The sequence below is a fragment of the Bubalus bubalis genome, chromosome X (assembly GCF_019923935.1).
Source record: "Bubalus bubalis isolate 160015118507 breed Murrah chromosome X, NDDB_SH_1, whole genome shotgun sequence".
Taxonomy (NCBI): Eukaryota; Metazoa; Chordata; class Mammalia; order Artiodactyla; family Bovidae; genus Bubalus; species Bubalus bubalis.
The window spans coordinates 79,082,163-79,094,985 of NC_059181.1; the positions used below are offsets into that span (position 1 = coordinate 79,082,163).

The 12,823-nt window shown below is 35.3% G+C and overlaps 1 protein-coding gene across 2 annotated transcripts in view; it reads left to right on the forward strand.

Moving 5' to 3' along the window:
- LRCH2 (leucine rich repeats and calponin homology domain containing 2) overlaps positions 1–12,823 on the forward strand; it is a 115,343-nt gene that overhangs the window by 72,991 nt on the left and 29,529 nt on the right. The window contains exons 12-13 of one of the 2 annotated variants that reach the window (XM_025276128.3): positions 2,726–2,803; positions 4,619–4,684. In XM_025276128.3, coding sequence (XP_025131913.2) covers positions 2,726–2,803; positions 4,619–4,684 — 144 coding nt within the window. The remainder of the gene's footprint in view (positions 1–2,725; positions 2,804–4,618; positions 4,685–12,823) is intronic. The other variant, XM_025276126.3, reaches the window with a different exon arrangement.

A 12,823-nucleotide genomic window follows, 5' to 3' on the forward strand; every position in this document is an offset into this window, starting at 1 on the left:
TTCCCAATTGACATTTTTCTTCTGTCATAACTTTCTGTCATGCTTTTCTGTCATCCTTTTCGAAGCTTATCTTCTAATCTTTCCTGTGATTCATTTCTAAAAACTGACTACTTATGAGGTTGTATGTGTTTTCCCCCCTTCACTATAATTAAAGTATTGATGGCCCCATTGGTTTAAGAGGTTTGATGAAGCAAGCCACCACCTGCTCTATGTAGTTTATAAAGTAGTTAAGTTTCTACCTCCCCTACTTGGCAGGTGAAAAAATTGGATTTATCATTATGAACAGAGAATATTGATTTTATAAGACCCCACAACAATATGTATTTCCCTCATGTCCAGAATTGCATTTGAGTGTATAATTTTATATTTTAATATAGCCATATATATCATTTCTATATTTTCAGTTTTCTCCTATTGTTGTATTAGTTTTACATCTATCCCTCTGACTTAAATTACTCTTTCAACCTAAATACATCAAATGATGTTTCATAGGTCTTGCTGTTTGATAGTTTGTAATAAATACAAAGCAGTACCTAGCTCTGCCTTGTACATAGTAGGTATTTGTTAGTACTGTTACTGGTTAATTACTTGAAAATGAGATCAAATTTAAAGCTAGTAGGAGCCATTAATTTAGTTAATATGTTCTCTCTACATAATTTTTGTTATTTTTGAAATTTATGCAAAATTAATTTCTTTCTCTGAACTGTTTCCATTCTCCTTTTCAGATGTTAGTGCATATAAATATAAGAGCTTTTTGGATTAATAATCAGTGACATTAATATTATAATAACTATGTCTAATTTTTGAAGGCATTAAAATTTTATGAAATCTGGACATAAAGTAAGGAGTACATTTTACTTTTAAAATATGTAATCTATAGACAATTTAGATCCGTAGCCAATTCTGTTCATGGCTAAACTTAAACTGGGCTCAGAATTTTCTTATGCTGAATCTATTATTTTCTCCATTAAATCATATCATCCTTCCTTCTAAAATATCCTGCTAATGCTTATATCTCTTAGATTTAGATAATTAAAATTATTGTTTACTGTTACAACACATAAATTTGAGTGAGTCTAAAAGTCAAAAGTAATCTTTTAAAAGAATATATTCCTTAGAGGATTTGAGTTTCTATACCTTCTCTGGCTGTAGATTTCCCCTTTCACAAAGTATTGTTTTAGATTCTAGCTTTATTAAATGAATCTGAAATGCTATTTAAAATTGCAAATCAACCAGAAGTTTTGATATTTCTTTTTAAGTTTTAATATAATTGTTGCAATGTTTTTGTCTATTTATTGTTAGTCTTGATTTAAAATAATTTATCTGGGGTAAGATTATTCTTGTATAGCAAGAAGTACCACTTAGGATTTCTACTTTGACTGTATGCTTATTATTTAGCTGTTCTTTAGCTAGCTATTAGTGGAAAGTAAATGCAGTGTTAACTCTCAGCTAAATCTAAAAGAAGCCAGCCATCGTTCTTCAAAATTAGAGGGAATTTAAAAACAGCTTATGTTGAGTTCAGTGATGATTTTCTTAGAGCAGCTTTGCCACTTTAGTTCACACTGTTTTTTTAAAAGATATATGTAATTCTTTAATAAGGTTTATACTAGTACTTGGTAGATGAAACTATCCTAGGAAAATAACAAGAGAATATTGCACAGAATTAGTAATCAAAAAGGGTGGGAAAAGAGATCACCAAGTAAACCATCAAGTAGATAAATCCTAAGTGTTCAAAGTCTGAAACCTAGTTATTTAGAATACTGCCCTTCTTTGTCTAATTGAGATGCATATATTAAACTACTTAATATTGACAGTTTATTGTTAAATTTTTAAAAGCTAATCTTTATCCTCTTTCTTAACAGATTGGATTATTTTTACTTGTATTTGAGTGTATTAAAGTCCCCTTGAGTCAGTGACCTTGTCTATATTAAAATAGCTGTTCCACAAGTCATAATTTTATTTTTATTATAATTTTGGAAGTTAAATAAAAAACTATTATCTTAAAATAATATTGCTCTGTAAATTATTTAACCAATTCTTCAAATTTCCACCAACTCTACTTATGTATCTTAGTATTAGAGAAGTGGCTACTGCTCTTATACTGATTTTCTTACTATGTGGCTTATTAAGTAAATGTTTAGCTGGCTTCTTAAAATTTGATTTTCATGCTAAAGAAATGATTATATGAAGACTTTTGCAATGAATAGCTTCTGTTGATTGGTTCCCATAGCATGTTCATTCCTGTTAGCTTATTCTGTAGTATTTTCTAATACATATTTATTTTAATAATTATTTGATTTGCTTTTATATGTGTTCTGAGAGTTTTTACTTACTGTGGAAAGATGTACTTCTGAGTACTATGTAATACAGTTAAATTTTAAAAAGTAATTATGAAAAGTTATATTGAAGTATAATTATTTAAGGATCATGTAAAGCAAAATCAGATTTTGAGCAGTTTAGTATTTTAGTTTTGAATTATAGAAATTATGTACATTACTTTTTCATGTGATTTTTTTTTCTTTTTCTGATCATATGAACTCTTAATTTGAGGAGCATTATGTTAACTTCTAGCTTGTTATAACTAATTAGGTAGTTCTCTCAACCCTTAAAATCTATCCATTCTTTCTTTTCTGCTTGCTTTACTAATGACTTCCCTATCCTCTCCCAAAACATCTTACTTCTTCCATCTTTTGGTTTGGTTGATGCACGTGAAATATGAATACAGACGGAGGCCTTTATGTTATAGAGCATCATTCAGTGAAAAATTCTTCCAGAGGACCAGAGCAGCAGGACGTGCATCAAGGTATCTAGAGTTTGTGGACGCCTTAAGTATTAAGTGGCCAGGTTAATGCAACTGAATTATATATATACTCTTTTACCTAAAATTCAGTACTGGTACCTGAATTAGGGAAGTGTTTTAATAATCTAGAATAGATATTTAGATAAAACAGACATTTATTTTGACTCTGAGTATCACACAGTAAAACATTAAATATCAATGTACAGAGTAAAATTTTTCAGAGAATTTTCAATATAAAATATATTTTATCAGTAAGTAGAGCTCAACATTTTTCTTTCTCCTCTAATGTGACTCATGCCCATTAGTAGTCACAACACTAGTGTGTGTGGTGTGGGGAGAATTCCGAATTTACTGCAATGGGGAGCGTTGTAGTTTGATGCCCCCTTCCAAGGGAATAATTCTTACCCTCCCCCTCTCCCAGGAACTTTGCAGTGCTAAAAAGGATACATCTCCTTTTTAAATCAATTTTTTGCTCTTTCAGTTTTATAGAGATATAATTAACATACAGCCTTGTATAAGGTGTTTGGTATAATGATTTGACTTCCATAAATCATGAAATCATTATCATAAGCAGTTTAGTGAACATCCATCATTTCATACACAGAACTAAAGAAACAGAAAAAATATTTTTCGATGTGAAGAGAATTCTTAGGATTCACTTCCTTTTAAAAAAATTAGTCTTTAATGATATATTTTTTCCTGATGTTCTTAGATATTTTATTATCTAAATTCCTCTGCATTTGGGGATTCAATACAATTTTAGTGCCTGTCCACACAAAGAAGAATAAAGGTGTCGGTAATCTAGAAATTACTTGGTGCAAAGCTACACTGCTTTGTATGTGATACTTGTCATTTGCCTCTCGCTGTAGCTTCCTCCTGTTGAGGCTCTACTAGATCTTAGCTAGTGAGAAAAACCGGGGTAGTGGAAATTGGTTTCTTTATGAAACCATCTTTCTGGAATTATGAACTTATATTTATTTCATTATATATTTTAATAATCAATATGTATCTTTAATTTGAAATTCTCTTCTTCTGTGTACTCTTTTGATAGTTGACATCTGGTTATATTATTTTGAATAAAAGGCAGATATTCTACTCCTTATAAAACTAAACTGTAAAATGGAAAATTAACATTTATATCCATAGTAAATAGATAAATATTAATTTAAATATATTAGTTACTTATATTAAAGATAGATTTTTATTCATTGCTTTTGACTTTGAGATCAATACTTAAATTCTATAAAATTATGAACAAATGGTTCTCTCATGTAATGGTTTATCAGTCTTTATTTTTCTTTCTTTTTTTGATTTTCTTCAAATATATTGTTTCATTCTGTTATTAAAAGTTTTATAGACTTGTGGATTTTTTTTAAAGAATTGAACCTTAGCGCTGCCTTTGCATTTGGAATTAAAGTTTATTATTTGGCAAAATGATTGTTTATTACATCTACATGGCCCTATCATTTGCTATGCTGGGAAGAATGAAGTCAGTTATGATGTTACTTAAACAATCTGCATCTCTTTATCTTCTATCTCAGCTAAAAGTTTAATATGCACAGGAAAATAACATGGCTGGAAAATATCCAAGCCTCGATAAAGGGTTTATAAAAGAAAATGCATGGAAGAATTGGTGAGCTTCATTCCTTCATAATAGCCAGTGAACTTATGGGCATCTGATCTAAATAATATTTAAATATTATTTTCTAGAAAAGATCTTCATGGACCAGATGCAGTTTATTATCGACATTTTTATATCATGTATATACACTATTCTCTTTAATATATTCTGAAATTAATGTGCTGATTTACTTCTAGGATTCTTAATCATTCAACTTATGTCATAAGAAACAAGCCAAAACAAACTATGGAATGCGAAAAGAGGTATAAAAATATCTTAGTTCTTATGGTTAATATTGTATTATGAGAGTTGATCCTTTGACAGTAATGTTCCTATATGTAGGTTTTAATAGAATAATTGATATCAATTTAATATAATGAGATAATTTAAAGAAGAAATGGCTTTTTAAATGTTTTTTTAATGTATTATACAATACAAGTTAAATTGACTTTTGATGTAAACAAATGCAAGAATGCTGACTTAAACTTTTTGTGCTCATTCCTGTTTTGTTTTGATGACAGAATCATTTATCCATTTGTTGTTGTTGTTCAGTCACTAAGTTATGCCCTACTCTTTGCAATGCTATGAACTGCACTACACCAGGCTTTCCTATCCTTCACTATCTTCCTGAGTTTGCTCAAACTTGTGTCCATTGTGTTGATGATATTATCCAACCATCTTATTCTCTTGCTCTCAATATTTATCCATTTAGCAGACATTTATTGTATTAGTATTATGGTCAGGAATAATGTGTTATCATTGATTGTATTTGTTCTCTATGTTATAATTCACTTTTTAATTTCTTTTTAATTAGGTTTTATTCACTTCTTCTATATGAATACATAGTCTAAATCCAGGTATATGAATTCCAAAGAACTAGAGGACCCTGAAAGTTTCTATTTATTCTTTTTGGTGGTTGGAAAATTTGCACCAAACTCAACTTCTGAGTTATTCCTATGGGAATATAAAAGTCGAAGGCTAGGGTTTGGGTACAGAATAACACACAGAGAGAATTAACATTTGTTAAATGGTTGTTGTATGTATACTATTCTTAGTGTTTGAGCTGTATGATCTCATTTAATCCTCATAATAACTTATGAAGTTGTTGCTATTGTCATCCCCATTTCATTTTCTTTTTTTTTTTTTAATTTTATTTTATTTTTAGACTTTACATAACTGTATTAGTTTTGCCAAGAACTGAGGCTCAGAAATTGCCATAGCTTTTCAGGGTCACACAGCTAGTAAATGGTATAGTGAGAATTTAAACCCAGGAAGTCTGGCTTCAGAACCCCAACTTTTAATGTATAGAAACAAGAACAGCTTGCTTTCTCCAGATGGATACATTTCATTGATGTCTTTTCCAAACTACCTTACAATCCAAACTGGACTTACTTTTCCCAAATCTATTTCCTATCCTGTATAGTGCACCTTGAGTAAATGTGCCACTGTTTATATAGTCAACTTTGGAATCATTGGAAATTGCTTTCTCTTACACATTCTTCCCAATCCAGTCAGTCACAGAAAACTTTAGCTTCTTAACATTATTTGTATCTTAGCTTCTTAACGTTATTTACATCTGTCTCAACCTCTCCATTCCTGTTGCAGTGATCTTGGCTCAGGCCCTGTCTTTTCTACGTTTCTACCTGGACTACTGCAACAGTTCGCAGCCATACCTCATTTCTCAAGTTTGGCCTACCTTTAAATCTGTTATCTGTGCCAATGGTGTAAGAGTGATGGTTCTTTTTTTTTTTTTAGAGTGATGGACCTAAAGCACAGGCCTGACTGTGTGTTTCCAAGTTATTAATCTTCTTTTCCTAACTTTTAGGATAAAGCTTAAAATGTTTGGCTTAATCCACAAGATTGAAGTGAGTTTCTGCCTAGCTTGTAAGCCTCAGCCTGTGTACTCTTGCACTGGCACCTTTTACAGCTAGGAACCATAGTACTCCTTCCTTTATTCCAACATGATTTCATATCTCTGTGTTCTGTGTCCTGGTGTTTCTGCTGGAATTGCCCCTTCTTCTTCCATTTTTCACTTCAGTTCAGTTCAGTTCAGTTCAGTCGCTCAGTCATGTCCGACTCTTTGCGACACCATGAATCGCAGCACGCCAGGCCTCCCTGTCCATCAACAACTCCTGAGTTCACTCAGACTGACGTCCATTGAGTCGGTGATGCCATCCAGCCATCTCATCCTCTGTCGTCCCCTTCTCCTCCTGCCCCCAATCCCTCCCAGCATCAGAGTCTTTTCCAATGAGTCAACTCTTCGCATGAGGTGGTCAATTCCTCCCAGCATCAGAGTCTTTAACAATGAGTCAACTCTTTGCATGAGGTGGCCAAAGTACTGGAGTTTCAGCTTTAGCATCATTCCTTCCAAAGAAATCCCAGGGCTGATCTCCTTCAGAATGGACTGGTTGGATCTCTTTGCAGTCCAAGGGACTCTCAAGAGTCTTCCCCAACACCACAGTTCAAAAGCATCAATTTTTCGGCACTCAGCCTTCTTCACAGTCCAACTCTCACATCCATACATGACCACAGGAAAAACCATAGCCTTGACTAGACGGACCTTTGTTGGCAAAGTAATGTCTCTGCTTTTGAATATACTATCTAGGTTGGTCATAACTTTCCTTCCAAGGAGTAAGTGTCTTTTAATTTCATGGCTGCAGTCACCATCTGCAGTGATTTTGGAGCCCCAAAAAATAAAGTCTGTTTTTTAAAAAAATAAAAGTCTGTTTTTTTATTTAAAAAAATAAAAACTGTTTCCACTCTTTCCCCATCTATTTCCCATGAAGTGATGGGACCGGATGCCATGATCTTCGTTTTCTGAATGTTGAGCTTTAAGCCAATTTTTTCACTCTCCTCTTTCACTTTCATCAAGAGGCTTTTGAGTTCCTCTTCACTTTCTGCCATAAGGGTGGTGTTATCTGCATATCTGAGGTTATTGATATTTCTCCCGGCGATCTTGATTCCAGCTTGTGTTTCTTCCAGTCCAGCGTTTCTCATGATGTACTGTGCATATAAGTTCAATAAGCAGGGTGACAATATACAGCCTTGACGAACTCCTTTTCCTATTTGGAACCCCTCTGTTGTTCCATGTCCAGTTCTAACTGTTGCTTCCTGACCTGCATACAGGTTTCTCAAGAGGCAGGTCAGGTGGTCTGGTATTCCCATCTCTTTCAGAATTTTCCACAGTTTATTGTGATGCACACAGTCGAAGGCTTTGGCATAGTCAATAAAACAGAAATAGATGTTTTTTCTGAAACTCTCTTGCTTTTTCCATGATCCAGTGGATATTGGCAATTTGATCTCTGGTTCCTCTGCCTTTTCTAAAACCAGCTTGAACAATTTTTCACTTTGGCTTTTAGAATTCAGTTCAGGTATAAGATAACTTTTTATACCCAAATCTGGAAACATTCATCTGTCTCAAATTTCACTTGTGTGTATTTGTGTGCTCAGTCATTCAGTCATGTCCAACTCTTTGTGACCCCATGGATTGTAGCCCACCAGGCTCCTCTGACCATGGGATTCTTCTGGCAAGAATACTGGAGTGGATTGCTATTTCCTCCTCCAGCAGCTCTTCCTGACCCAGGGTTTGAGCCCTCATCTTCTATATCTCCTGCATTAAACTGGATTTAACCCACTCTCTCCCTTTTTGAATACTGATTCTTTATCTTACATGTTTTTTGTCCTTGAAGTTTCTGTTATTACCTTCCTTCTCAGTTTCTTTCTTTTTTTTAATTTATTTTAATTGGAGGATAATTATTTTACAATATTGTAGTAGTTTTTGCCATACATTGTCAGTTTCTTTCATTTCTATCTTAAGCTTCCTCACCAGGTTCCTAACATTCTCTTGAGAAAGCCCCAATTACCCAAACTTCAAAATGGTGATATTCTTGGCCTTTTCTTTACAGAGCTCTTACTTTCACTTTTCTCATTTTCAGAACAGTCACCTAATTTCTTCTTTAAAAACAAAACATAATTTTAGTTTTTTTCCTGTTTATCAGAATAATGTAGCTTTATTGTTTAAAAAGAGGAAACTTTTGTCATAAAGGAAAAAAAGAATCATCTATTATCCTACTCCCCAGAGATGACAAGTCTTAATATTTTGGTATTTTCCCCTTAAACCAGTTTTCTGTATATATGCATGAACATTTGCATGTGCATGTGTATTTCTGTGTACATATGTATGTATATACATACACACAGACACAGCAGAGTTGTATTGCCTGTTACCTACTCAACAGCTCCGCTAGGATGTATGATGCATTTGAGACTTAACCTTCCCAAATAGCACTTTTAATCATTCTCTTTGTCCCTCAAAACTTAACTCTTCTTGCATTTTTCCCCATTTCAGAAAATGTCAGCTCCATCCTTCTATTAATAGTTGCTCAGCTCAAAGACCTCAGAGTCATCTGTAACTTGTCACTTTCTTTCACATTCCACAACTAATCCTTAAGCAAATTCTATTGACTCTAAATATGCCCAGAATCTGATCATGTCTTACCACCTTCACACCTATCACCCCAGCCCTAGAAATCTCTTACTTCAGTTATAACAGCTTTCTACCAAGTCTCCTTTCCATCCTTGCTTCTCTCTAGTCTGTTTTCAATTAAAAAAAAGAAGAAGAATCAGATTGGTAATTTTAAAATGTAAGTTGCATCATGTCGTTCTTCAGAATTTTCTAATGATCTCTTGTTTCATTCAGAATAAAAACTAGGGTCCTTTAAGGACTTGTGAACCTCTGCATTATTTGGCTCCCTACTGCGTTCCTTTTGCCTTGTTCTTCCTGCTTGTTAGCTCTTCTCTAGTTGTATTGGCCTCCTTATTGACTCCCAATACTCCCAAGTTTCCCACCCCCTCAAGCTTTTGCCTCTATTGAAATGATTTCCTCTCAGAAAACCATATGTCTTATTCCCTTGTCTTTACGTTTCTGCTCAACTTTCATTGCTTCAGCACGAGATTCCTTGGACAACTTAGATAAAAGAGCATCTCTTCCTCATTCCTTCTTCCCTTTTCGCATACCCTGCTTTACTTTTCTCCACAGAACTTAGTACTGTCTGACATTGTAAATATATACTTTTTTACCATCTGACATTCTCAGTACTTTATTATTCATATCTCAGACTTCTTTATTTGTTCATTGTTTGTCTTCACCACCCTACCACCACCTGGGTGCATTACAGTGTTTCTTTTATCAATTAATCAGGTCAGATCAGATCAGTCACTCAGTCGTGTCCGATTCTTTGTGACCCCATGAATCCCAGCACGCCAGGCCTCCCTGTCCATCACCAACTCCCGGAGTTCACTCAAACTCATGTCCATTGAGTCAGTGATGCCATCCAGCCATCTCATCCCCTGTCATCCCCTTCTCCTCCTGCCCCTAACCCCTCCAAGCATCAGAGTCTTTTCCAATGAGTCAACTCTTCGCATGGGGTGGCCAAAGTACTGGCGTTTCAGCTTTAGCATCATTCCTTCCAAAGAAATCCCAGGGCTGATTGCCTTCAGAATGGACTGGTTGAATCTCCTTGCAGTCCAAGGGACTCTCAAGACTCTTCCCCAACACCACAGTTCAAAAGCATCAATTCTTTGGCACTCAGCTTTCTTCACAGTCCAACTCTCACATCCATACATGACCACAGGAAAAACCATAGCCTTGAATAGATGAACCTTTGTTGGCAAAGTAATGTCTCTGCTTTTGAATATGCTATCTAGGTTGGTCATAACTTTCCTTCCAAGGAGTAAGCGACTTTTAATTTCATGGCTGCAGTCACCATCTGCAGTGATAGGAGACTATTTGAAATTTCCAACACTGTGGATTTGTCTTTCTCTTTAAAGTTCTTTCATTTTTCCTTCATATATTCTAAAGCTGTTATTAAGTACATAAATGTTTAGGATTTTAATGTCCTTTTGGTGAATTTACATCTTTGTCATTATAAAATGACTTTTTAAATATTCCTGGTTAGGGTGGCTTTTTTGTGTGTGGTGTATAGGGTCTTAGTTCTTCAATCAGGGATCAAACCCATGCCCCCTTCAAGGGATGCACAGACTCTTAACCATTGGACCACCAGGGAAGTCCCCTGGTTATATTCTTTGCTCTGAAGTATACTTCCCTGATATTATAGAGTCACCTCAGCTTTCTTCTAGTTTAGTTTCTTTCTGAGCGTTTACATGATATATCTTTCTTCTTCCTTTTATATTTAACCTATTTGTGTCTTTATGGAGAAAGGCAGTTTCTTGTTGTTAGCATATGGTAGCATCTTCCTTTTCTAGCAAATCTGACAATCTAACTATTAATTGCAATGTTAGGATTTTTAATATTTAATTGAAACTACTGGTATTAATGGATTTAAGTCTACTCTATCATTAAGTGTTTAAATTTTGTTTTATGCATTATTTTTAGATATCTTCCTTCTTTTTCTCCTGTCTTTTGAATTACATTTTGAAATTCCTATTTATCTCTGTTGTGGGCTTATTAGACATAACTAGTTGTTATGTTAGTGATTGTTTTAGGGTTTAAAGTATATTTAATTTATCACAGTCTATCTTTAAGTGTTATTATGCCATATATATATTGGATAAGAACAAGAGTATACTTATATATCTTCCCTCCTGGCCTTTGCAGTATTGTTGCCATAGGTTTTACATTTGTGTTAACATCAGTTCATTTCAGTTCAGTCACTCAGTCGTGTCTGCTCTTTGTGACCCCATAAACTGCAGCATGCCAGGCCTCCCTGTCCATCACTAACTCCTGGAGTTCACTCAAACTCATGTCCATCGAGTCGGTGATGCCAGCCAGCCATCTCATCCTCTGTCATCCCCTTCTCTTCCTGTCCCCAATCCCTCCCAGCATCAGAGTCTTTTCCAATGAGTCAACTCTTCACAGGAGGTGGCCAAAGTACTGGAATTTCAGCTTCAGCATCATTCCTTCCAAAAAACACCCAGGACTGATCTCCTTTAGAATGGACTGGTTGGATCTCCTTGCAGTCCAAGGGACTCTCAAGAGTCTTCTCCAATACCACAGTTCAAAAGCATCAATTCTTTGGCACTCAACTTTCTTCACCCTCCAACTCTCACATCCATAAATGACTACTGGAAAAACCACAGCCTTGACTAGACAGACCTTTGTTGGCAAAGTAATGTCTCTGCTTTTGAATATGCTATCTATGTTGGTCATAACTTTCCTTCCAAGGAGTAAGTGTCTTTTAATCTCATGGCTGCAATCACCATCCACAGTGACCCTGGAGCCCCAAAAAATAAAGTCTGACACTGTTTCCACTGTTTTCCCATCTATTTCCCATGAAGTGATGGGACCAGATGCCATGATCTTCGTTTTCTGAATGTTGAGCTTTAAGCCAACTTTTTCACACTCCTCTTTCACTTTCATCAAGAGGCTTTTTACTTCCTCTTCACTTTCTGCCATAAGGGTGGTGTCATCTGCATATCTGAGGTTATTGATATTTCTCCTGGCAATCTTGATTCCAGCTTGTGCTTTTTCCAGCCCAGCGTTTCTCATGATGTACTCTGCATAGAAGTTAAATAAGCAGGGTGACAATATACAGCCTTGACGTACTCCTTTTCCTATTGGAACCAGTCTGTTGTTCCATGTCCAGTTCTAACCGTTGCTTCCTGACCTGCATATAGGTTTCTCAAGATGCGGGTCAGGTGGTCTGGTTTTCCCATCTCTTTCAGAATTTTCCACAGTTTATTGTGATCCACATAGTCAAAGGCTTTGGCATATTGAATAAAGCCGAAGTAGATGTTTTTCTGGAACTCCCTTATTTTTTCGATGATCGAGTGGGTGTTGGCAATTTGATCTCTTGTTTCTCTGCCTTTTCTAAAACCAGCTTGAACATCTGAAAGTTCATGGTTCACGTGTTGCTGAAGCCTGGCTTGGAGAATTTTGAGTGTTACTTTACTAGCATGTGAGATGAGTGCAATTGTGTGGTAGTTTGAGCATTCTTTGGCATTGCCTTTCTTTGGGATTGGAATTCCAGTCCTGTGGCCACTGCTGAGTTTTCCCAATTTGCTGGCATATTGAGTGCAGCAATTTCACAGCATCATCTTTCAGGATTTGAAGTAGCTCAACTGGAATTCCATCACCTCCACTAGCTTTGTTCATAGCAATGCTTTCTAAGGCCCACTTGACTTCACATTCCAGGATGTCTGGCTCTAGGTGAGTGATCACACCATTGTGATTATCTTGGTCATGAAGAACTTTTTTGTACAGTTCTTCTGTGTATTCTTGCCACTTCTTCTTAATATCTTCTGCTTCTGTTAGGTGCATACCATTTCTGGCCTTTATCAAGCCCATCTTTGCCTTAAATGTTCCCTTGGTATTTCTGATTTTCTTGAAGAGATCTCTAGTCTTTCCCATTATGTTGTTTTCCTCTATTTCTTTGCATTGATTG